The sequence below is a fragment of the Tachyglossus aculeatus genome, chromosome 1, assembly GCF_015852505.1.
Source record: "Tachyglossus aculeatus isolate mTacAcu1 chromosome 1, mTacAcu1.pri, whole genome shotgun sequence".
In the NCBI taxonomy this organism is placed as follows: Eukaryota; Metazoa; Chordata; class Mammalia; order Monotremata; family Tachyglossidae; genus Tachyglossus; species Tachyglossus aculeatus.
The window spans coordinates 52,680,446-52,707,881 of NC_052066.1; the positions used below are offsets into that span (position 1 = coordinate 52,680,446).

General features: G+C 41.9%; 1 protein-coding gene across 12 annotated transcripts in view; it reads left to right on the forward strand.

The window, feature by feature from the left end:
- The window catches only part of PEX5L (peroxisomal biogenesis factor 5 like), a 320,579-nt gene that overhangs the window by 284,176 nt on the left and 8,967 nt on the right, over nucleotides 1-27,436 (forward strand). For all 12 annotated transcript variants that reach the window (XM_038744156.1, XM_038744197.1, XM_038744242.1 and 9 more), the window contains 3 exons: nucleotides 2,346-2,489; nucleotides 8,323-8,393; nucleotides 18,276-18,473. In XM_038744156.1, the coding sequence (XP_038600084.1) occupies nucleotides 2,346-2,489; nucleotides 8,323-8,393; nucleotides 18,276-18,473 (413 nt within the window). The remainder of the gene's footprint in view (nucleotides 1-2,345; nucleotides 2,490-8,322; nucleotides 8,394-18,275; nucleotides 18,474-27,436) is intronic.

The following is a 27,436-nucleotide window of genomic DNA, read 5'->3' on the forward strand; positions in this document are numbered from 1 at the left end:
TCTATATGTTGCCAACTTGTACTTCCCAAGCGCTTAGTACAGTGCTCTGCACACAGTAAGCGCTCAATAAATACGATTGATTGATTGATTGATTGATTGATGGCCAGGGAACAGCACGCTTGGTCCCAAACATCTACAGGACTTCACCACTTATGGCCGGGGCTAAATAAATGTAGCTTCTACTGCCGAGCCTCAGTGCAGAACCCTTACTTTGGGATTTATCATATAATAATCATTATTTAAATGAGTACTGTGTATTTATAGTGATTATTGTTCTAAGCTCTGCGCCAAATACAAGCTAATCAGGTGGACACAGTCTCTGTGCCACATTGGGCTCACAATCTTAATCCCTATTTTGCAGTTGAGGTAACTGAATCCCAGAGAAGTGAAATGACTTACCCAAGGTCACACAGCAGACATGTAGCAGAGCTAGGATTAGAACCCAGGTCCTTCTGATGCTACACACAGTAAGCGCTCAATAAATACGATTGAATAGAATAGGGAATAGGTCCCTCATCTATCCACTAGGCCACATTGATTCTCCTTCTTCTTATCATTATTTTTATTCTTCTTACTATTATTATGAGATGCAGCATCATGACTTACTGGATAGAGCCCGGTCCTGGAAGTCAAAAGGTCATGAGTTCTAATCTTGGCTCCACCACTTGTTGGCTATGTGACCTTGGGCAAGTCACTTAAATTTTCTGTGCCTCAGTTACCTCATCTGTAAAATGGGGATTAAGACTGTGGGGATTAACCCACTTGGGACAACGTGATTATCTTGTAACTACCCCAGCGCTTAAAACAGTGCGTGGCACATAGTAAGCACTTAACAAATGCTATTATTATTATTATCATCATTAAGGTCTTACTATAATAATAATAATGATGGCATTTATTAAGCACTTACTACATGCAAAGCACTGTTCTAAGCACTGGGGAGGTTATAAGGTGATCAGGTTGTCCCACGGGGGGCTCACAGTCTTCATCCCCATTTTACAGATGAGGTCACTGAGGCCCAGAGAAGTGAAGTGACTTGCCCAAAGTCACACAGCTGACAATTGGCAGAGCCAGGATTTGAACCCGTGACCTCTGACTCCAAAGCCCAGGCTCTTTTCCACTGAGCCACATTGCTTCTCTATGTGGCAAGCACTGTTCTAAGCAGTGGGGTAGATACAAGTTGATGGAAAGCTGTATTTTTACTGTGCCCTTCGAAGCATTTAGTACAGAAGCAGCATGGCTCAGTGGAAAGAGCCTGGGCTTTGGAGTCAGAGGTCATGGGTTCAAATCCCGGCTCCCCCAATTGTCAGCTGTGTGACTTTGGGCAAGTCACTTAACTTCTCTGGGCCTCAGTTACCTCATCTGTAAAATGGGGATTAAGACTGTGAGCCCCCGGTGGGACAGCCTGATCACCTTGTAACCTCTCCAGTGCTTAGAACAGTGCTTTGCACAGAGTAAGTGCTTAATAAATGCCATTATTATTTATATAATGATCTGCACACAGTAAGCACTCAATAAATACCATCTCCCCACCACCAACCCAGTCAGTATGATCCTCAGTGGAATTGGTTCAACTGCCTCACACTCCTTTAGACAGTGAGCCCACTGTTGGGTAGGGACTGTCTCTATAGGTTGCCAATTAGTACTTCCCAAGCACTTAGTACAGTGCTCTGCACATAGTAAGTGCTCAATAAATATGATTGATGATGATGATGACTCTTCATTGTTATTAATAATAATAATAATAATGGCATTTATTAAGCACTTACTATGTGCAAAGCACTGTTCTAAGCACTAGGGAGGTTACAAGGTGATCAGGTTGTCCCACTGAGGGCTCACAGTCTTAATCCCCATTTTCCAGATGAGGTAACTGTGGCACAGAGAAGTTAAGTGACTTGCCCAAAGTCACACAGTGACGGAGCTGGGATTTGAACCCATGACCTCTGACTCCAAAGCCTGGGCTCTTTCCATTGAGCCACGCTGCTTCTCTTTCCTCATCTAACTTTATGTATTCCAGTTCTTGTGATTTCTCTCTCCTGCCCTGCCCCCATCTATTTTCCTGTGAGTTGCTGAAGAATAAAATGACAGTGCACAGTGTACCATAAACAAAAATAATACCTTAGATTTCCCTCCCACCTTTTCTCTAAAGAGCTCAGTACTCAATAAGCATAAAGGAAATCAGTCAAGGATACTGAAGGAAAATCCTTGTGTCTGTGAAGAGAGTGGGGGCCAAAGTGTTGAAACAGAGAGCATCTCTTTAAGGACTTAGTTAATGTGGCAGAGTGAATAGTTCTGGCCACCACTCTTCATCCCTGCCCATTTGCTCCTTTCTTTGTATGTTGCAGGGTTATTATTTTCACACTGAAAATCCTTTCAAAGACTGGCCTGGTGCTTTTGAAGAAGGGCTGAAAAGATTGAAGGAAGGGGACCTTCCCGTAACTATATTATTCATGGAAGCAGCCATTCTTCAAGATCCCAGTGATGCTGAGGTATCAACGTTTCTCTGAAACCACCAGGGGCCGGGGAATTGGGGGCAGGAGGGGAATTTGGACAGAGTGGGGCCCCTTGCTCTGAAAGTCAAGGGTTGGTTTTGGACTCCTGCTTGGTATGAGACATTTCTAATCCTATAGGACCTGACCCCGCTCAGGCTGCATTTGTAAAGTGCGAAGTGAAATCTAGTGTGACTTTCGAGGCCTGTCCCTCTACAGCAGACCCAATTCTCCATTTCAGCCTTGTGAAACTCTGGGGAGCCACAGTGTCAAACTGGAAGTGGCCCATAATGGTGGCCCAGGGGCTTCTGGAAAACACCAAGATTAGACTACTGACTACACCAGATCAACACAGTTAAGGACAAGGTCCTAGGCCACCATGGGCAGGGACCGATGTAAGCCAGAAAAGGATTACTTCCAGATTTCCTGCCTGGGCAAGGCTTGATAATAATAATAATAATAACATCATTTATTAAGCGCTTACTATGTTTAAAGCACTGTTCTAAGCACAAGGTGATCAGGTTGTCCCACGTGGGGCTCATGTGACATGAGCTCAGTATTACTCATCTGTTTTTTTCTAAATTAATTTAATTTATTTTCTCAATTTGTAAGACTCTTTTCAATCAAAATTTTGAAAGCCAGACATGACGCTGCAAGTGATGTTTTCAGAAACAGACGAGCGTTTTTAGGTTAACACACCTGGAGCATTTGAGATGTGGATGAGTAGGGCTGTGAAGCTAGAAATCGGTTCTCTTTAATCTGGCAAATAGCAAAGGAGGTTCACCAGTTAAAACTCTCAGGGGCTTGCTTGGACTATCAGCTGGTTTGCAGAGAGAGAATTTTATTAGAATACTACTAATAATAATTGTGCTACTAAGCACTTTTTATAATAATAATAATTTTGGTATTTGTTAAGCGCAAATGTGCAAAGCACTGTTCTAAGCACTGGGGAGGTTACAAAGTGATCAGGTTGTCCCTGATGGGGCTCACAATCTCAATCCCCCTTTTACAGATGAGGTAATTGAGGCACAGAGAAGTGAAATGACTTGCCCAAAGTCACACAGCTGACAAATGGCAGAGCCAGGATTTGAACCCATGACCTCTGACTCCCAAGCCCGGGCTCTTTCCACTAAGCCACGCTGGCAGTGTACTAAGTACTGAGTTAGATACAGAATAGTCACATAGGACATAGTTTCTATTCCACGTGAGTCTCCTGTTCTAAAAAGGAGAAAGAACAAGTACTTAATCTCCGTTTTATTACCAATGAGGAAACTGAGCCACCGAGAAGTTAAGTGACTTGCTCAAGGTCACACCGCAGGCAACTGGTGAAGCCAGGATTAGAACCCAGGTCCGGTGACCCCTAGGCCTGTGCCCTTTCCATTAGGCTGTACTGCTTGGATTAGAAGGCTCATTTTTAAAATTGGGGAGAAAATGAAAATTATTCTATAGAAAATATTGGTGTAACAGGGCATTATTTGGTGAGAAACCAGGGGTTATTACAGAATTAAAGCAGAGGTCCCACCATGGAGTAGTAACAGTATTTATGTAGCACTTACTCCGGGCAAGCACAGTGACTGAAGATGCTGTTGACTGCTTGGAGTAGGTCACCGGGGGAAAAAAATATTACTCCAGTTTGAGCAATAGCAATTTTATCCTCAGCATCCAAATTGAAGTGCACAGCTGGAAAAGATTATAGTGATTATTAGGAATACAAGGAGAAACAGCATGGCATAATAATAATAATAGTAGTAATAATAATAATGGCATTTATTAAGTGCTTACTATGTGCAAAGCACTGTTCTAAGTGCTGGAGAGGTTACAAGGTGATCAGGTTGTCCCACTGGGGGCTCACAGTCTTCATCCCCATTCTACAGATGAGGTAACTGAGGCCCAGAGAAGTTAAGTGACTTGCCAAGGTCACACAGCTGACAATTGGGGGAGCCAGGATTTGAACTCATGACCTCTGACTCCAAAGCCTGGGCTCTTTCCACTGAGCCACACTGCTTCTCTACTTATTATTGTTATTATTATTATTAATGGTATTTGTAAGCGCTTACTATGTGCCAAGCACTATTCTAATAGCTGGGGTAGATAAAAGGTGATCAGGTTGTCCCACGTGGGGCTCACAGTCTTCATCCCCATTTTACAGATGAGGTAACTGAGGCACAGAGAAGTTAAGTCACTTGTCACACAGCAGGCAAGTGGCAGAGCCAGGATTAGAACTGATGACTTTCTAACTCACACGACCATGCTCTATCCACTCGGCCATACTGCTTCTTAAGCGCTTTCTATGTGCCAAGCACTGTTCTAAGCGCTGGGGAGGTTACAAGATGATCAGGTTGTCCCCCGGGGGGCTCACAGTCTTCCTCCCCATTTTACAGATGAGGTAACTGAGGCCCAAAGAAGTTAAATGACTTGCCCAAGGTCACACAGGAGACGTATCAATCAATCAATCAATCAATCGTATTTATTGAGCGCTTACTATGTGCAGAGCACTGTACTAAGCGCTTGGGAAGTACAAATTGGCATCACATAGAGACAGTCCCTACCCAACAGTGGGCTCACAGTCTAAAAGAATTAGTGCCAAGAGGCGGAATTCGAACCCAGGTCTTTCTGACTCCCAGGCTAGTGCTTGCTCTGCTAAATCACGCTGCTTCTCAGCCTAGTAGAAAGAGCATGAGCCTGGGTGTCAAAAGGCCTGAGTTCTAATCCCACCTCCACCACTTCCTGCAGTGAAATATTAACTGGTACTTAAAAAATTGACCAAAATGCTCAAAATTTAGGAGAAAAAAATCGAAGAGCCAAGGAAGTTCAGTCAACCTTTTCTATGGAGGTAGTGTCGAGGGCATTTGGACAATGAAACCAAAATCTAGGTACTATTGCTCTTGTTTATAATGCATAGAAAAGTTGTAGTTATATTATCAGTTAAAAGTGTTGCTCAGTATTTTCATGAAAAAAAACCAGAGCCCCTGTGCCATATGAGAAGCAGCGTGGCTCAGTGGAAGAGAGCCCGGGCTTTGGAGTCAGAGGTCATGGGTTCAAATCCCAGTTCTGAAAATTATCAGCTGTATGACTTCGGGCAAGTCACTTCATTTCTCTGTGCCTCAGTTACCTCATCTGCAAAATGGGGATTAAGACTGTGAGCCCCCCGTGGGACAGCCTGATCACCTTGTAACCTCCCCAGCACTTAGAACAGTGCTTTGCACATAGTAAGTGCTTAACAAATACCATCATTATTATTATTATTATATTCATTCATTCAATCGTATTTATTGAGTGCTTACTGTGTGCAGAGCACTGGACTAAGCACTTGTATCAAACCTTTGGAAAATATATGCATTGACATAACACTTAAGTGTGTGAGGCTGAATATTTCCCACAGTTGTATTGAAAAGTAGGTTTTCAGTAAGGTTGGGCCTAAAGAAAGACTTTTGACTCTCTTCCTCTATCTCTCTTGCTCTCTATCGCTCATCAACTCCAAGAAATGAAGGATACAGATATACTAGACTATGTGTATTCTCCCTTCCTCTCTCTGGTTCTATTTCTCTTTCTCTCTCTTCATGTATTTATAGATAGATTTGTAAATCTCTGTCCATTTCTTAGGGATGGTGAGGTCCTACCTGGATAGGAGAGTGTGGATTTAAAGACTAGTGCAGGACAATTTAATCCATTCCACACTATTGCTCTTTGCCCCTGTGTATTTGACATTTTGGAGCCCCTATCAGTGTTTTGTAAACTGACGCTTCTGCGATCTCTGTTCAAAGACAGCATGCCCTGTGCTGACTTTCACACATCAGGTGGATCTGCCTGCTTTTCAGTCTCTTTTCAGGACGTATCACATTCTTTGAAACTCTGTTTCACTGTGCTGTGAAAGTTCTGCCCTGTCCCCCCTGCTGGGTTATCTTCAAATTTTTAATCTGCCATACTCAGATATCATGCCATATTTTGATATCTTGCGCTCATGTTCCAGTGAGCAAAGCTATGCTACAGTGAGAAGCAGCGTGGCTCAGTGGAAGGAGCCTGGGCTTTGGAGTCAGAGGTCATGGGTTCAAATCCTGGCTCTTCCAATTGTCAGCTGGGTGACTTGGGGGAAGTCACTTAACTTCTCTGTGCCTCAGTGACCTCATCTGTAAAATGGAGATGAAGACTGTGAGCCCCACGTGGGACAACCTGATCAGCTTGTAACCTCCCCAGTGCTTAGAACAGTGCTTTACACATTGTAAGTGCTTAATAAATGCCATCATTATTATTATTATTACAGGGAGTCCTGCCTGACTGCTAGCTGAATGGATGAATTCCATGGCTTTCCTTTAGTGTGCTGTTACCATAAGACTGATCAAATTGCTTGAGAAACCAGATATGCTTTGTGTGGTAGGTCTCACAGCCATACATAAGGTTGGACGCTGAGCTTTGTAGATCTTTAATTTGGTATCACAATTGATCTATTAAGATGTATTTTTCTGGCCTTAGTTCTGGCCCCTGGATGAAGAAAAGTCCTTTGTCAAAGCTGGGCACCTTTGGGCAAAGATCTGGCACATATACAGTGCAGGATGAGGTTATGAATGAATAACAGCAGGATACCCAATCAGCTGTTGTGTGGTGAACTGAAGAGGTGCTCAAAAGAATGATTTAATTACCCATTAAATCACAATTTCAAACGATGTGGACTTCAGGAGGAAACAACTGCCGATATTCTCACCTGTTAACCAGCCACTGAGAAGCAGTATGGCCCAGTGGAAGGAACACAGGCCTGAGAGTCAGAAGGACCTGGGTTCTAATCCAGGCTCTGCCACTTGTCTGCCGTGTGAACTTGGACGCTTCGCTTCTCTGTGCCTCATTTACCTCATCTGTAAAATGGGGATTAAGCCTGTGAGTCCCACGTGGGATATGGACTGTGTCCAGATGAATTGGCTTGCATCTACCCCAGCACTTAGTACAATCTCTGGCACATAGTAAGTTCATAACAAATTCCATTTATAAAAAAAAGAATGAGGTGACTCATCTTAAACGTGACTATCAATCAAACTTGGAGTCAAAGGAGACTAAAAATAGACCCAGCCCATGCAAAATGATGGTTGAAGCCTCAAGCTATTTTAGAGTACTGCTTGAGGGAAAGAAACTGTCTCTCCTTTCAGATACTGTACCCATAAAGAGTGATTCCTTGTGAGCAGCATTATCTTTGGAAGTGGAGGCCATGTATTTATGTAGTTGAGTCATCACTGAATGAAACTGCTACATAAAAGATTCTTGCCTTCATTCTCAGTGAGAATAAATACTTGATGATGGTATGATATTGCTTCCTCTTTTTTCTATTATGGCACATTTTCTGTCACTTTCTTATTTAGATTAGACTGTGACTAAGTTCTTGCATTCTGGTTTTCCTTCTTCCTAACATTTTTCTTGTTTTTATATGGCTATATAGTCAGAAACATTTGCCCATTTTTAACAGTACCCAATAATACGGGATGGGAGGATTAGATGTCACGACCCAGAAAGTGAGGAGATTAATTAATCAGAGATCGCTCCTAAAGGAAGCACCTTTTTAAGAATGCAAGGATGAGGTTTGCAGGAAATCAATCAATGGTAATTGTGGAGCATTTACTGTGTGCAGACCACTGTACTAAGCGTTTGGGAGAATACAGTTCAACTGAGTTGGTAGACGCATTCCTTGCCCACAATGAGTTTACAAGGTAGAGAGGTAAATGAAATGGGAGGGAGATTCCAGGCAGGGGGAATAGGGGGGGAGCGAAAGATTCAAATGACTGTTTATTCTGCTACTCGTTGTGTCCAAACGTGTGCTGCGCAGTGTTGATGTTAATTATTGTCTTTGCAGGCCTGGCAGTTTCTTGGTATAACCCAGGCAGAGAATGAAAATGAGCAAGCAGCTATCGTCGCCCTCCAGAGGTAGATGAAACTAAATATAAACTAATAGGCTCACTGCTAATACTAATAATACTAATAATAATAATGATAATGGTATTTGTTAAGTGCTTACTATGTGCCAAGCACTGTTCTAAGCACTGGGGTAGACACAAGGTGATCAGGTTGTCCCACATGGGGCTCACAGTCTTAATCCCCATTTTACATTCATTCATTCATTCATTCAATCATATTTATTGAGCACTTACTGTGTGCAGAGCGCTGGACTAAGCACTTGGGAAGTACAAGTTGGCAACATATACAGTCCCTACCCAACAGTGGGCTCACAGTCTAGAAGGGGAGCAGATGAGGGAACTGAGGCACAGAGAAGTGAAATGGCTTGCCCAAACTCACACAACAGGTAAGTGGTGGAGCCGGGATTAGAACCCATGACCTCTGACTCTCAAGCCTGGGCTCTTGCCACTGGGCCATGCTGCTTCTCTCGGTCACTTTTCTCTCTCAACTTTGAAAATGGAATTAATATGAGAACTTTTCCTGGTTAGCAAATTTATACATTTTGGGAAGGTCCTGAGAATGGGATCTGAAAAAGTAATATTTCTGATAGAGTAATTGCAGTACTCCACACGAAACAAAAATACAAAGGCAATTCAAAAGACAGTAGAACAACTTTTAAGCCAAACCTTGGGGACAGGGGAGCAGGGAGGAGGCCTGGGAGCATGGGGCTGCTTGGGAAAGGGGGGGGGCGCTTAGTACAGTGCTCTGCACACAGTAAGCGCTCAATAAATACAAATGAATGAATGAGAGGGAGGGGGCTCTGCTGGGAATCCATGGAAACATTTGAAGGAAACGATAAGGGTAGACTAGGCTGCCCATTAAATGGAGGTGCTGGCAGATGTGAAAACTGGCAAAAAGAAAAGCCCAGATATACAAATGCTTCTCACTAATGCCGGATGTCTAAAAAATAAAATGTGCGAGATGGAATGCTTGGGAGCTAGTGAGAACCTTGATTTAATTGGAATCTGAGTCATAGTAGAGAAGCAGAGTGGCTCAGTGGAAAGAGCCCGGGCTTTGGAGTCAGAGGTCATGGGTTCAAACCCCAGCTCTGCCAATTGTCAGCTGTGTGACTTTGGGCAAGTCACTTCACTTCTCTGTTCCTCAGTTACCTCATCTGTAAAATGGGGATTAAGACTGAGCCCCCCTGTGGGACAACCTGATCACCTTGTAACCTCCCCAGCGCTTAGAACAGTGCTTTGCACATAGTAAGCGCTTAACAAATGCCATCATTATCATTATTAGTAGTAGTAGTATAGGGGAGGAAAATAATGTGGTAATGGGCTCCCAGGCTCTGAATTCTGAGGAGGGACCAGAATGGGCACATGGATCGGATGTGATCTTGTATATTGTATACGGTATAAATTGCATAAAAGTTATATTATGTAACAGGGGCACCATGGAATTTCTTTGAATAGGAATGTTACACTGACACACAAATAGTGTAGAAAGAAAGTTCAATCCTTCCCACCCCCTCCCAGCAGGATGTGGAATATGTTCAGGAAATGTTAGAGATAACAGGTAGCAAAAATGGGATCAATCAATAAATCAATCTTATTTATGGAGCACTTAGAGTGTGCAGAGCACTGTACTAAACACTTGGAAGAACACAATACAACAGAGTTGGTAGACATTATTATAATTATTGTACTTGTTAAGTGCTTACTTTGTGCCAAGCACTGCTCTAAATACTGGGGTAGATCAAGTTAATCAGGTTGGACACAGTCCCTATCCCATATGGGCTCACATTCTTAATCCCCATTTTACAGATGAGGTAACTGAGGCCTAGGGAAGTAAAGTGACTTGCCCAAGGTCACACAGGAGACATGTGGCAGAGCCGGAATTAGAACCAGGCCTGTGGTCTATCCACTAAGCCATGCTGCTTCTGGAGTATAAAGATTAGAGGGGGAGACAGACATTAAAATAAATTACAGAAGATATGTAAAAATGGAATCAATCAATCAGTCAATTACTGAGCACTTCATGTGTGCAGACAACTATACTGAGCATTTGGAAGAACACAGTTCAAAAGAGTTAGTAGACATGATCCCTGCCCACAGGTAGTATACAGACTAGATGGAGAGATAGACATTAAAATAAATACAGCTGGATATGTACATAAGTGCTTTGGGGCTGGGAGTAGGGTGAATATCAAAGTGCTCAAAGGTTACAGACCCATGCGCACTGATGATACAGAAGGGAGAGTGAATATGAGAAAAGAGGGCTTAGTGAGGGAAGGTTTCTTGCAAGAGATAGGATTTGCAAGAGAGTCTTGAAGATGGGGAGGGTTTTGAAGCTGGTTAATTGGATTTGAAGGGAGGGGAGTTCCAGGTCAGAGGGAGTGTTAGAACAAGGAATCGGTGGAGGTATCGGAGAAATTGAAGTAAAGAGAGTTAGGTTGACCGTAGATTGAAGTGTGCTGGTTGGGTTGTAGTAGATTGCTGAGGTGAGCTGTGGGGGTGACATTTGAGTGTCTTAGAACTGATGGTAAGGTGTCTCTGTTTGAAGCAGAGGTGGATGGGGTTCTGAGGAGTTGGGAGATATTGGACTATATATTTTTTTTAGAAGAAATGACCAGGGCAGCAGAGTGAAGTACAGCCTAGAAAAAAAAAGAATCTAGAGGCACGGAGATCAGTGAGGAGACTGCTGTCATTGTCAAAGTGGAATATACATGCTTGGATGAATGTGTGAGTGGTTTGATTGGAGAGGAAGGGGCAGATTCTAGAGCTATTGTGCACAGAGGAGCAAGCGCTCAATAAATGTGAATGAATGAATGAATGAAAGTTAAGGTTATGGGCCTATGAGACAGGGAGGTCAGTGGTGTTGTCTCCAGTAATGGGAAAGTCTCAGGGGAGGCTAGGATTCGGGTGGGAAGATGAGCGGTTCTGTTTTAAACATGTTTCAGTTTGAGGTGTCAGTGGAATATCCAAATAGAGATGTCCTGAAGGCAGGAGGAAATGCTAGACTGCAGAAAAAGAGGAAGATCAGGGCTGGAGATGTAGATTTGGAAACCATCCACATACTGATGGTAGCTGAAGCCATGGGAGAATAAGTTCTCCAAGGGAATGGGAGTAGATGGAAAGTGGAGGGGAGCCAGAGGGATTCCCACATTTAGGGGATGGGAGGCAGAGGAGAAGTCTGAGAAAGAGACTGAGAATGAGCGGCCAGAGAGATAGGAGAACTAGGAGAGGACAGTGTCACTGAAGCCAAGATTAGTTCATGTATCCAGGAGAAGGGATTGATCCACTGTGTCAAAGGCACCTAAGAGGTCGAAGAGGATCAGGATGGAGTAGAGGCCATTGAATTTGACATAAAGGAGATCATTGGTGACCTTTGAGAGGGAAAGTTTGGTGGAGTGAAGGGGGAGGAAGCCACGTTGGAAGGGGTGAAGGAGAGAATTGGAAGAGATGAAATAGAAGCAGTGGGTTTAGACAACTCACTCAAGACGGTTGGAGAGGAATAGTAGGTGGGAGATGGGACAATAACTGGAGGGAGCCAGTTTTTTTAGGGTGGGGATACATGAGAATGTTTGAGAATGGGGGGAGGAAGTCATTGGAGAGTGAACAGTTGAAGATGGGGGTCATGAAAGGAAGAAGGGAGGGGGCAAATGCTTTGAGAAGATATGAAGAGATGGGGTTGGAGGCAAAGGTGGAGAAGGTGGATTTTGAGAGGAGGTGAGATATCTCCTCTTGAGATACTGCTGGGAAAGATGGGAGAGTCAAAGAAGGGGCAGGAGAAGGAAAGGACTGGAGAGGATCGGAGGAAATTTTAGGGATATTTCACCCCATAGTTTCAATGTTCTCAATAAAGAACACGTCCAGGTCATTAGGGGAAAGAGATGGTAGGGTTGGAAGGTCAAGAGGTTTGAGAAGGGAGTCAAATGTCTGAAACAGCTGATGAGGACATTGGACAATCAGCATGGGAATCAGTAAGGATGGAGAAATAAGCCATGAGAGCAAATGAGTTCTCCAGTGAGTAGGTTTAGATTACAAATAGATGGGGACTAAGCCTGGAAGGAATCCATCAGTTAGGGTGTGGGAGACAGAGGAGCTGGCAAAAGACACTGAGAAGGAGAAGCCAGAGAGATAGAAGGAAAACAAGGAAGATATCAATTATTTTCCTATAGCTAAACTGAATAAACTCATCAGGAGAAGAGTGGAAATAATGCTTTAGTGGTAGGAAAAATTACTCTTCTGGAGCAGTTGGTCAAATCCACAAAGAAAGAAATATTCTGGATTTAATTCCTGAGTAGTGGGAAAAGACCTGATGCAGTATGCATATATGAGAAAGCTATGCAAGAATAACAACTTGCTTAAATTTAACATTCTTGCATGGAGTGGGACAGAGGGAGAAAACCAAAATTAAAGTCAAGGGTATTTAATTTTAGGAAAGGGTGTCATGGAAATGATATGGGCATTTGCAAAGAAGATGCTGAGAGTGGTAGTCAATCAGTAAATCATATTTATTGACCACTTACTGTATACAGAGCACTGTACTGAGGATGGGGAGAATACAATACAATAATAGACACATTCCTGCCCACGGCGAGCTGACAGTAAACTGTGTGCCAAGAACCAAAGAGGCATATGAAAGACTGGGTAATCAGATCATCAGAAGGAAAATGTCATCCTTTGAAAAGCAGAAAGCTCACTCAAGGAAGACGAAGTGCAGACAAAGCAAAATATTCTTCAAATACATTAAAATCAGAAACCAGTGATAGATTCAGGGGACCGTCTGAGACAAAAAAAAAAAGGGATAGATTTTCAGTCTGTCTTCACCGGTGAATAGTTAGTGAATCCAGCACTACTTCAAGTGTGCTTTGTAGAAAGTCAGGTGGTAGTTAAACCTTGTGGGGGCCATATAGGATGTTTTCTGCCAAATCATTGTAGGCAGGGAATGTGTCTACCAACACTGTTATACTGTACTCTCCCAAGCACCAAGTACAGTTCTCTGCACACAGTAAGCACTCAATAAATGTGATTGTTTGATTGATTAAATAAAGTGGATGTAGAGAAACACCAGCCCAGATAGCCTCCGCAGGCATGAATATGTATTCTATCCTTTCTAACAGCTCCCATACCATGAGGTCTGACAGATCTCCAGTAAACCCTTTGTCATCACCACCACCGTGATCAGTATCTATCATGCACCTAATGTGGGCAGAGCGTGCAATAGAAGTTAAAGATGTGTCCTTGCCATTGAGGAATTTACCATCTCATAGGGTAGAGAGGCAGGTAAAAATTGCAAATATGCAAGTATGAGAATAAAAAGTGGGACATACAACTGATTAAAAATATTCAATTGAATAGGTGGCTAAACATATAAAGGAACTAATAACTAAAGAACTAATAAGCAGACAGGTACATAAGTGCTGAGGGTAGCTCATAGGATGGCATGATCAGGATGATGAGAGTTGTTGGGAAATTGCCTCTTGGATTTTTAGAAGAGCCTTGAAGCTGGGGAGGAAATGTAGTTTGGAATATTTGAGTGGGGAGGAAGAGAAATGGATGGGGAGAGACAAGCTCCATGAGTTGGAGATGAATGAGTGGAGAAGGAGCCCCACCCATCCCCCTGGTAAGCCCTTGTATTTATTTTTCTTTACTCACCACACCATTCTCCCCGCCCACCCTACCCCTAATGTCGGTCTCCCCCTCTAGACTCTAAGCACGTTGTGAGCAGGGAACGTGCCTGTTTATTGTTGTATTGTATTCTCCCCAGTGCTTAGGACAGTGCTCTGCACACAGTAAGCGCTCAATAAATATAATTGACTGACTTCTCCATGATCCCAAGACTACTTCAAGCCTCCATTCCTGTAGTTTTTCTGCACCTAATGCCTCACCAGGCTGGCCCTGCACTTCCTAACCCGACCCCGCCATACATGACCTTTTTTTTCTTTTATTTTTGTCCTGATATAGTCATCTCCGTCCTTTTCTTGCCGTGAAATTCCCCCTACAGGATGGACTCCCAAGGCTGCAGGAGGAGAGGTGGGGAGGGTGGCCACCTCCATCACTTCACAGTCCTGCCGTACACCACCCTGCTGCTTTGGGATCCCAGATAGCACTCTGGCAAGGCAGTCAGGTGCCCAGAAAAAGACAGGTGCAGCCGCGATGGAGCACGTTGCAAGGATAAAGAGCCGTACGGGGCAGGGTTTGGTTTATGGGATGGAAGAGGGAATCAGGAGTGTCAGAGAGGAGAGCAGATTGGGTAGAAGATGGCACATTGTAAAGAATAATAAATAACTAAAGCCTTCCCTGGGCCCATTGGGGAGACCATTGCATAAATTAATTCAGCTTACATCTATAGGAAGTAAAAAGTGTTGGCTAAAATGGAAAAACTGAGACCACGTGAGCCTATAATAAGTTCTCCCAGTGAAGTCCTCTTTATAAGAAGTGTTTCAGAGGTTATCAAGGGAATTAGACTGATGGGTTTTACCAGGAAAATGAGTTGAATCTACCATTTAATTTAAGATCACTGAGTACTTAGAAAAACACACAATGTGTCGCCAGAACAACGTGGTCTTATAAAGGGAAATTGTCCCTCCCTAAGCTGCTAGGTCTCTTTCAAGGGTTCAGAAAACATGTGGATAGAGAGGAACTGTAGACTTGAGGTATTTTGATTTTCTTGAGGCCTTTGATGAGATGCCATCAAAGGGTTTCTAAACAATCTGCAGGCTCACAGGGTTGGAGGGAATGGTCTGTCACAGAGAGAAAAACGGGCTAAAAATTTAGAATAGAAGGGTTTGACTAAAGGGACACTATTCAGGATAGAAATGGGGAGATTCTAAAGGAACTGGCCGTCATCCTCGAAGGTCTTGAACAGGGAATGCACAGTTGAATCTCAAAGGTTGCTGAGGGTACTTATGTCCCAGGTAGTGAAATATAGGTTAAATGGGGACAAATGTGGAAAGACCTCAAGTCTGGGTGAGATCCGAGTGAACAATACTAAAAAAAAAAGCACCCAGAAAAGAGTAAGCCAAATTACAACTACATGATAATGAGCTGTGAGGTCTCAGTTACAATTTAGGAATGAGGGCTCAGAGGCCTTGCGAATTATTTAAACCATTGGGCCAATATTTAGATGCAGATAAAAAGGCCGGATATTGGACATCATCAGGAAGGTGATTCAAAATAAAACAAAAAAAGGTATTTTGTGGGCATTTCTGGTTGCTTCAACTCAGGAAAGGGCATAATAGGATACAATCATACTATTTTTAAGGGTTTAGTATGTAATTGGCTATATGCTGTGGTAGGTATAAGGTTATGGGATTGGACATAGTTCATTCAATCATATTTATTGAGCACTTACTGTGTGCAGAGCACTGTACTAAGTGCTTGGGAAGTACAGGTTGGCAACGTATAGAGACGATCCCTACCCAATAACATGCTTACAGTCTAGAAGGGGGAGACAGACAACAAGGCAAAACATGTGGACAGGTGTCAGGTCATCAGAATAAATAGAAATAAAGCTAGATGCACATCATTTAACACACTAAATAGAATAGTAAATATGTACAAGTAAAATAAATAGAGTAATTAAACTGTACAAACATATATACAGGTGCTGTGAGGAGGGGAAGAAGGTAGGGTGGGGGGGGATGGAGAGGAGGAGAGGAAAAAGGGGGCTCATTCTGGGAAGGCCTCCTGGAGGAGGTGAGCTCTCAGTAGGGCTTTGAAGGGAGGAAGAGAGCTAGCTTGGCGGTAGTGTGGAGGGAGGGCATTCCAGGCCAGGGGGAGGATGTGGGCCGGGGGTCGATGGCGGGACAGGTGAGAACGAGGTACAGTGAGGACATAGTTCTAGTCCAATATAGTATACACAACCTATTCTATATGATCACTTTACAAGTAAGGAAACTGAGGTTTCAAGAGGTTGTGACTTGCCTAAGGTCTCCCAGTAGGCCAGTGGTGGCAATGGGTATCTTCTGACACTCAGTCCCGTGCCCATTCCACCCGGCCACTATTCTGTTTGGAGGAGAATTGCAATAATGCAGGGGGTAGACAAGATTGCACATGAGCGACTGAAAAGAATAAGACTCTTCAGTCTAGCAAGATGAAAACTGACTGAAATTATCAAAAGTTCCTAAGGTATAACAGGCAAAACCCAAATTGTTGTGCACCAGATACCCCAGCAAAGGGACAAAGATGTCCCCTTGGAGCTTGAAAGTGGTCAATTCAAATACAAGAAAAGAAAGGAAAAAAAGCACTTCATAAACTTGGTGCTAAAACTTTCAAATTAGTTAACATTGCAGGTCAAAAATAAAAGCATAGTTTGGCTCAAATGTGTGGACAGTAGGTCTCTAGTAGACTGAGAGGGAAAAGGGATGTAGAAAGGAAAATTAAAAATGTTAAATGGTCTATTCATTCATTCAGTTGCATTTCTTGAGCACTTACTGTGTGCAAAGCACTGTACTAAGCACTTGGGAGAGTACTCTACAACAACAAACAGACATATTCCCTGCCCACAGTGAACTCACAGTCTGGGTGGATTTCAAAGATGACGAGCATTACACAGTTCTTCCATGCTTCCTGAATCCACAGCTGAAGACAAATGCTGAATTAATAAACTGAAGATGTGACCCAATAATGTCATTTCTTTTGTGATTCTGATCTTATAAAGGTTGTGTCATGACAAATTCATTCATTCATTTGATCGTATTTATTGAGCGTTTACTGTGTGCAGAGCACTGTACTAAGCGCTTGGGGAGTACAAGTCGGCAACATATAGAAGGGGGAGACAGACAACAAAACAAAACTTGTAGACGTGTCAAAATCATCAGAACAAATAGAATTAAAGCTATATGTAAATCATTAACAAAATAAATATAATAGTAAATGGAACACATAGTGAAAATGTAATCCTTTTTTAGAATTAACACATTCTAGAGCAAAGGTTTTTTCCTAATTAACATTAGCTGGCCACGCTTTTTGAATCATAGGTCTCCTGAGACGAGCACTAGACACATAGAAATATAATTATCCGATCTTTAAACCAAAACCTTCTGTAAGTCAGCTAAATTATAGCTGCCTATTAAATTATTAACCTGCTTTATCTGCCAGGAAGTTTGCTTTATGCACTTTTCAGCTAATGTATTTATCTAATGCAAAGCTCCAGATGTGATTAGAGTATCTACGTACACATCTAAACGAATTTATCCCCAACTTCTGAAATCACAGCCTGCTGTTCAATATGATTCGTCAGTGCATACCCACTTCGGACTTGTGTTATTTTGTCATGTGAAAACCTCAGCCTCTCACCCCCAGGAACAGAGCAACTTGATGTTTGTAGAGTAAAAGTATAAAGACTAAAATGTTCTGTTTTGTTCTCTGTCTCCCCCTTCTAGACTGTGAGCCCACTGTTGGGTAGGGACTGTCTCTATATGTTGTCAACTGGTACTTCCCAAGCGCTTAGTACAGTGCTCTGCACACAGTAAGCGCTCAACAAATACAATTGAATGAATGAATGAAATGCATCTGAATTTCCTCATCTATAAATCATTCGTCTTCCACAGGATATGATGCAAAAATACTGATAAATGCTATCATTCAAATTCCTTTTTCCCCTGTTAGACTGTGAGCCCCACGCAGAACCTGATTATCTTGTATCTTGAGCTTGTTGTGGGCAGAGAACATCACTGTTTATTGTTGTATTGTACTTTCCCAAGTGCTTTGTGCAGTGCTCTGCACACAGTAAGCGCTCAGTAAATACAATTGAATGAATGAAAGAATACCTTGGTGCTGAGTACTTAGTGCTTACTATGCACCCAACAAATGCCACAGTGATAATTAAATGGAGTTATAAAGACAGTGAATTGCTGTAGGCTTTGAAGTTTCAAATTTAACTATTTTTGACCTTTTTCAGGTGCTTGGAATTACAACCCAACAACTTGAAAGCATTGATGGCCTTGTCAGTGAGTTATACGAATACGGGCCATCAACAGGATGCTTGTGAAGTCCTGAAGAACTGGATTCGGCAAAACCCAAAGTATAAATACTTAGTGAAAAACAAGAAGGGATCTCCAGGACTTACTCGGAGAATGTCTAAGTCGCCAGTTGATAGGTAACGATGTTATCATGCAATAGCGTTCATTAAACATCTATATTCTATATATATATATATACATATATAGAATATATATATATACAGAATATATATATATAGAATGAATGAAATGCATCTGAATGCATATATATATACTATATACTATTCTATTCTAGAATATATATATAATAGAATAGAATCTATATATATATAGAATAGAATATATATTATTAGAATATATTCTATTCTCTCTATATATAGAATATATATATAGAATATATATTTATATTCTATATAAATATATACATATATCTATTCTATTTATTTTGTTAATGATGTGCATTTAGCTTTAGTTCTATTTGTAGACGACTTGACACCTGTATACATGTTTTGTTTTGTTGTCTGTTTCCCCCTTCTAGACTGTGAACCTGTTGTTGAGTAGGGACTGTCTCTATATGTTGCCAACTTGTACTTCCCAAGCGCTTAGTACAGTGCTCTGCACACAGTAAGCGCTCAATAAATGTGATTGAATGAATGAATGAATCTATATATCTTCTAGACCGTAAGCCCGGTGTGGGTAGGGATTGACTTTATTGCTGAATTGTACTTTCCAGTGCTTAGTACAGTGCTCTGCACATAGTAAACACTCAATAAATGCTATTGAATGAATTAATACATTTGCAAACCACTGTACATAGTTACACTTTAGGAAAAAATAATGTCAAATGACAAATTTCTCCAATTTGCAAGCTACTGCCTAGATTGGATTCTTCAGGTCAGTTAAGAAAAGCAGTTCCAATTTAAATACTCCGTGAATTAGCCCACTGTTGGGTAGGGACCGTCTCTATATGTTGCCAACTTGTACTTCCCAAGCGCTTAGTACAGTGCTCTGCACACAGTAAGTACTCAATAAATACGATTGAATGAATTGAATGAAAGAATGAAGGCAGCCATTCTAAGCATGGGATATTGGAAGGGCTAGAACAGGAGACTCAGCTGCCAAATAATAATAATAATAATAATGGTATTTGTTAAGCACTTACTATGTGCCAAGCACTGTTCTAAGCACTACTGAAACCAAGTTGTTTGGATGTTAGTCTTAAGGCTCCCATTAGATGACTGAAGGGAAGAGAGTGAGGTGGGAAAAGTGGTAATTATGTCCTTATCTGTAATTTATTTATTTGTGTTAATGTCTATCTCCCCCTCTAGACTGTAAGCTTATTGTAGGTAGGGAATGTGCTTGTTTATTTTGATATTGTACTCTCCCAAGAACTTAGTACAGTGCTCCACATTCATTAAGCACTCAATAAATGTGATTGAATGAATGAATGAATGAGTGAAGGCCTCTTGCTAGGCACCTGAAAGACTTCACTGATCAATCATTAGTATTTATCGAGCATTTCCTCTATGCAGTGACTGTACTAAGTACTTGGGAACATACAATAGAGTTAATTGTTCTGATCCCTGAGCTCAAGCAGTGCATAAAGACAGACACTAAAATAAATTACAGGTAGGAGGAAGAAGTGTAAAATATGTACAGAAGTTCAGTGTGGGAGTGTGAGGCTTAGGTGATGTGGAAGAGCTGAAGTGGCATTTGTGGAGGAATAGTGCAGGGAGATTTATTCATTCATTCAATCAATCGTATTTATTATTTTCTGTGTGCAGAGTATGGTACTGAGTGCTTGGGTGGGTACAATATAACAATAAATGGATACATAATAATAATAATAATTGTGGTATCTGTAAGGTGCTTACTAAGTGCTAGGGTGGATAGAAGCAAATCGGGTTGAACACTGTCCCCGTCGCATACAGGGTTCGCAGTCTCAATCCCCATTTTATAGATGTGGTCACTGAGGCACAGAAAAGTGAAGTGACTTGCACAAAATCACACAGCAGACAATTGGCGGAGCCAGGATTAAAACCATGACCTCTATCCGCTATGCAATTGCTGCTTTCCTGCCTACAATGAGCTTACAGTTTAGAGGCGGGGAGAGGGAAATGAGAGGTTAATCAAGGAAAGGCCTCCTGGAGAAAGCAATTTCAGAAAATGGGGAATAGTGGTTTGCTGATGTGAAAAGGGAAGGAATTCCTAGGTGGAGGAAGGGATTGAGCAAGAGATGTGACAATGAAACGGAGTGAGTAGTTTGGGAAGCAGAATAGAGAGTAAGCAGAATAGAGAGTGTGAGGTGGGTTGTAGTGGGAGAGGAACAAAAATAAGTTAAGGGGAGAGAGCTGATTGAATGCCCCAAAGCCAATGGTCAGGAGAGTCTGCTTGATGAGGAGAGTAATGGGCAGCCATTGGAGGCTTTTGAAAAGTGGGGAGACATGTACAAATGATGTTTGAGGAAAAAATTTGAAGAAGCAGAGCGAAGAATTGAGTGGAGAGAGGAGAGACTGGCGGCAGGGACATCAACATGGAGGCTGATGAAGCAGTAGTTATTATTTCAGTGCCAATCCCTCAGATACATTGAATGCTCTTTTAGTGCATGCCTAGTAATTCTGTTATGCATTATCTTGTAACGACCCCAGTGCTTAGTATAGCTCTTGTTACATAGTAAACACTTTAATTACTATTATTACTATTATGTATGTTATTCGCTAAGTGCTTACTATGTGTCAAGCACTGGTCTAAGCCCTGGGGTAGATACAAGTTGGGCTGGACACAGACCTTGTCTTACTTGGGACTCACATCCCAAGTAGGAGGTAGAACAGGGCCTGGGAATCAGAAGGACTTGAGTTCTAATCCCAGCTCTGCCTCTTGTCTATTTTGTGACCTTGGGAAAATCATGTAATCTCTCTGTATCTCAGTTATCTCATCTGTGAACTCTATGCGGGACAGGGACTGTATCCAACCTGATTAACTTGTATCTTCCCCACTGCTTAGTACAGTGCCTGGCACATAGTAAGCATTTAATGAATACCATAAGAAAAAAACAAAATCAGGTTTTGAATCCCCATTTTACGGTTGAGGAACCTGAAGCACAGAGAAGTTAAGTGATTTACCCTAAATCAACACCTCAGGCAACTGGTAGAGCTGAGATTAGAATCCGGGTCCTCTGGTTCCCAGGCCCATGTGCTCTTCCCACTAGACCACAGTTGTTCCTGTTTGTTAATCACTTTATAAATACCACAATCATTATTGTCATTACTAAATTGATGAAGAATGAAAAAATCAATTATAATAAACGTATGTAAATGACTAAAGCATAGCAAATAGGTGAAGATTTGAGGCTTGAAGTGGTTTTTGGAATGTGATGATGAAGATGGCGGGGGAGTTAATCAGGAATTCCATCAGCATGGCATAGTGGACAGAGCATGGGGCTGGATATCAGAAGGTCATGGGTTCTAATCCCTGCTCTGCCACACGTCTGCTGTGTGACCTTGGGCAAGTCACTTCACTCCTCTGTGCCTCAGTTACCTCATATGTAAAATGAGGATTGAGCCCCATGGGGGACAGGGACTGTGTCCAACCTAATTTGCTTGTGCCCACCCCAGTGCTTAGTACAGTGCGTGGCACATAGTAAGCACTTAACAAATATCACAATTATTATTATTTTATTATCCTGAGTATATGATAGTTTCAATAATATAACACAATACCTTTTTTTCTGAAAAGCTCTTTGAACTTTACACACTTTTAATTAAAAGAATCTCCCAATTCTCACAGAATGCTACCATGGAAAGACTATGATTCGATGAAACCTGGTATTTCAGTTAAAAAATAATTAAAGCATAACTAAAAACATCAGGGAACTTCATATTCAGATAGCCCACCTTCTCATAGCTCCTTGCATCCTTGTTAGCACTAAATGAATGTGCTGGGATAATGGGGTCAGGCAGAGATCGTGTGCTTTGAGCTATCGACTGACTAATTGGTTGGCCCTGACCTGGTGATAACTGAAGAGTCGAAAATGAAGGAAAGAAAGACCAAAAAGTGGAAATTCTAAACTGTTTCATAGAAAATGTACAGACCCATTTACACTCCCAAGCGGACAGTACAGTGCTTGGCGCACACACACAGTGCTAATTAAATATTACGAAAGACCTGTCCTGGAGAGGATGATTCTTTCAATATCTCTCCAGCCTCCAAACACAGTCAAAAAAGAATCTAAGCTATTCCAAATCGGTTCTTTCCCTGGCTTGATGTAAGAGTTGGGGAAAGATCTGGCTTCCCAAGTTGACTCTCTTCCTGGGCCTCCATTTCCTCTCAGGGAAGCAAGGGACAGGATGGTGATTGATAAGGAGTTTCAGATAGCCAGTGGGTCTACCAACTCTGTTATATTGTACTCTCCCAAGTGCTTAGAACAGTGCTCTTCACACAGTAAGTGCTCAATAAATACCATTGATTAATTGATAATAATTATTACTAAGTGCTTTTGAGTCATTTCCAGTTCATAGCGACTGCATGGATATACTTTCTCCAGAACGTCCTGTCCACTGCCGTAATCCTCAACCTTTCTAATGGTCTTTCCATTATCATTGTTATGGTCTCTATCCATCTACCTGCTGGTCTTCCTCTTTCATGTTTTCCCTGGACTTTTCCTATCATTAGTGTCTTCTCCAGAGCAAAGTGTCTTCTCCAATTGTCTCCTCCTGATTATATGTCCAAAATATGCTAATCTAAGTCGAGTTATTTGGCCTTCCAGAGACCACTTTGGTTTAATTTGCTCTAAAATCCATTTGTTTGTTTTTCGGGCAATCCATGGTATTCACAAAAGTCTTCTCCAACACCACATTACAAAGGAATCGATGTTCTTTCTATGCTGTGTTTTCACTGTCCAGCTTTCAGATCCATACACTGCCACTGGAAACACCGTAGAATTGACAATTTGTAATTTTGTGGCAGTTGTTGCATCAGCACATTTCATGATTTTTTCCAGGCTCTTCATAGTAAGTCTTCCTAACATTAATCTTCGGCATATTTCTTGGCTACTAGTTCCTTTATTATTGACTATCGATTCAAGGAGGGAAAAATTGTCAACTATTTCAATCTTCTCTCCATCCACTACAAATGTGTTAAAACTTCCAGTTGTCGTGGTCCTTGATTTCTTGACATTCAAATATAGGCCCATGTATTTGCTCTGTTCCTTAACTTTTAATAAGGAGCCCTTCAGTTCTTCTTCACTTTCTGCTAGTAGGGTAGTATCAACAGCATGACGAAGGTTGTTTCTATTCCTTCCTCCAGTCTTTACTCCCCGTTCGTCTTCATCCAGTCTGGCTTCTCTCATTAGGTATTCAGTATAAAGGATGAACAGATAAGGTAATAATATACATCCTTGTCTTACACCTTTACTAATGGAAAACCTAGCATAGTCATTTTAGGCACATAGAGCAATTTGTTCTAAAGGTCACTATGAGATCTAAGTACTTTGGCAAGGGTGAAAGTTGAAATTATCCACTCAAGTAACCCTGTTTATATTAATATTAAATCAGGATTGCTAAACCCTGGGCCTGGAAAGCCAAGCACTGAATTATTCACCCTTTCCACTACAGATTACAAATAGCTTTCTTCAAGTACCAAAAGTTGGGACAAATTGAATTCCTGATTTTTTTTTTAAACTCTTCAAAGAAAGCTACTCTTCGATTACTGTTCCTATGGTTCAGGCACCTGTCCCACACATAGCTCTTTTTTTAAAGCACATGTCAAATATAAATATCAAAACTTTGTCAAAGCCAAAACAGTTTCCCAACATAGTCATTTCATTAGTCTAGAGTGGTAAGAAACCACCTACAGTGATTCTATGCCTCAGGAAAAGGTAACATTTCAATCTTACCACTATCTTCTGTCATGGTAGCAGCAGGGATAAATACTGGGTTCTCAGGTCTACACTGTGATGAAAGGGACAGATGTTTTATGAGATTAAAATCTCAGATATGAAAAGAAAGACACTGCTATCTGCTGGGAGAAAGTGGTACACTTCCCTTGCGTCTCATGGTTTCTGGATTTCTGCTGTAAAATGATAGAAAATGGCACTATTATTATATAATGGACAGTATCCAGGTGAAGAATCTGCAGGAAATTCATAATATTGGCCGCATCTGCAGGTGGGACTTTAGAATATCATTTTTGGGTAGAAAATTCTTGTTTACTCAAGTCCTCCTGGCCCAGAAAGGTAGAGGTCTTCATAAAGATCTTCATAGTAAGTCTTCTTAACATTAATCTTCGGCATATTTCTTGGCTACTAGTCCCTTTATTATTGACTATCGATTCAAGGAGGGAAAAATTGTCAACTATTTCAATCTTCTCTCCATCCACTACAAATGTGTTAAAACTTCCAGTTGTCATGGTCCTTGATTTCTTGACTTTCAAATATAGGCCCATGTTTTTGCTGTTCCTTGGCTTTTAATAAGAAGCCCTTCAGTTCTTCTTCACTTTCTGTTAGTAGAATAGTATCAGCAGCATGACGAAGGTTGTTCGTCATAAATAAACAAATATTTAGCAGGGACTCTGTCTTCTAGAGAAGATTTGTGAAGTCATATGCCATTAGACCAGAAATCTTGACTTCAACACATCTGTGTGATTGTCAGAGTCTAGAGAGGTCAGTCCTGGGAGACAGGGGAAGCCGGGGACCACTATCATTCCAAGACAGCACCTGTCAACTAGGCAGTCCTCTGGGCAAATGAGTTCACAGTCTCACCACAAATATACCCTGTCAGCACGAATACATCCTTTTCATGCTGAATTGAACACGAGGTGCCGGAAGGAAATCCTCCAGTCGCTGCCTGGCTGACAAGTCAGATATTTTTAATGCATTAAGGCATCAGCCATTTCCTGCCATTATGTTTATCTCTTGCCGTCATAACCGTTGAAGATTCATCTTGTCTTGTGGTTTTATTAAATCATAAAGACTTGGTGTGTGTGTGTGTGTGTGTGTGTGTGTGTGTGTGTGTGTGTCAGTCACAGCCTCTGGCTCCAACTGTGAAGCACAGAAACTTCTTGCCGTCCAGAATGCTAAAGGAAATTAATTCCTTTCCAAGTACCCATTTGTGTGGGTGGAGTTCCCACCCCACATTGCTTGGCTTCTCCAGAGAGTTCATTCAGTCGTATTTATTGAGTGCTTACTGTGTGCAAAGCACTGTACTAAGCACTTGGGAGAGAACAATATAATAATAAACACACATTCCCTGTCCACAACAAGCTCACAGTCTAGAGGGGGAGACAGACAGCAATATCCATACATAAATTAATAAATGCATTACAGATATATACATAAATGTCCTGCTGTTGGGTAGGGACTGTCTCTATATGTTGCCAACTTGTACTTCCCAAGCGTTTAGTACAGTGCTCTGCACACAGTAAGTGCCCAATAAATGCGATTGAATGAATGAATGAATAAATACGATTGAATGAATGAATGAAAGTGGGGCTGGGAGGGGGATGAATGAAGGGAGCTATTCAGGGTGATGCAGAAGGGAGTGGGAGAAAAGGAGAGGAGGGCTTAATAATAATAATGATGGCATTTGTTAAGCACTTACTATGTGCCAAGCACTGTTCTAAGCACTGGAGGGATACAAGGTAATCAGGTTGTCCCACATGGGGCTCACAGTCTTCATCCCCATTTGACATATGAGGTAACTGAGGCCTGGAGAAGTGAAGTGACTTGCCCAAAGTCACAGAGCTGACAAGTGGCGGAGACGGGATTAGAACCCATGACCTCTGACTACTCCCAAGCCCGTGCTCTATCCAGTGAGCCACGCTGCTTCTCTCTTAATCAGGGTAGGCTTCTTGGAGGAGTTGTGCCTTCAGTAAAGTAATTGTTGGTCTAATATGAGGAAGGAGGGCGTTCCCAGCCTGAGGCAGGATGAGGGCAAGAGGTTAGTGACAACATAGAGGAAATCGAGGTACAGTGAGAAGGCTGGCAGTAGAGGAACGAAGCGTGAGGACTGAGTTGTAGTAGGAGAGTTGTGAGGTAGGAGGGGGCAAGGTGATCGAACACTGGAGTTTCTTGAAGAGTGGGGTGGGGAAAGATGGTCTGAGAGGTTTTGTAGGAAAATGACCTGGGCAACAGAGTGGAGTTTGGACTAGAGTGGGGAGTGTGCTTTGGGGTACAACATCAATCATAGGTGCCTGACTCAACTGCTGTGGGTGGTTAGAGTAGTTGAGTTATTTATTACTCTATTTATTATTACTCTATTTATTTATTACTCTATTTATCTATTATTACTCTATTTTACTTGTACATATCTATTCTATTTATTTTATTTTGTTAGTATGTTTGGTTTTGTTCTCTGTCTCCCCCTTTTAGACTGTGAGCCCACTGTTGGGTAGGGACTGTCTCTATATGTTGCCAACTTGTACTTCCCAAGCGCTTAGTACAGTGCTCTGCACACAGTAAGCGCTCAATAAATACGATTGATTGATTGAGTCAGCTCAGCACAACCACCCAAATGGGCTCCAAATCTTTTCCTCTCTTTTCTTCAAAACTAAAACCTGCAATTCTGGAAGTAAATGGTGACTTACTTAAGGACCCAAACAGAGTTTTGCATGGAACTAGCTTAAAGAGTTCTCAGCCTTTAGGTATTCCTTTCAGGATTCCAAGTCCCTAGACTGTAAACTTGTTGTGGACAGGGAATGTGTCTGTTTATTGTTATTATTGTAATAATAATAATAATAATAATGGCGTTTATTAAGCACTTACTATGTGCAAAGCACTGTTCTAAGCGCTGGAGAGATTACAAGGTAATCAGGTTGTCCCATGAGGGGCTCACAGTCTTCATCCCCATTTTACAGATGAGGGAACTGAGGCCCAGAGAAGTGACGTGAGTTGCCCAAAGTCACACAGCTGACCATTGGTGGAGCTGGGATTTGAACCCATGACCTCTGACTCCAAAGCCCATGCTCTTTCCACTGAGCCATTAGTACTGTGCTCTGCACGCAGTAAGCTCTCAATAAATGCAACTGAAAGACTAAATTCCTTGGAACAAGCTTCCATTTCAGAGTGAAGTATTCCTGGGCACAGGGCCAGAGGAGATGTGAGACA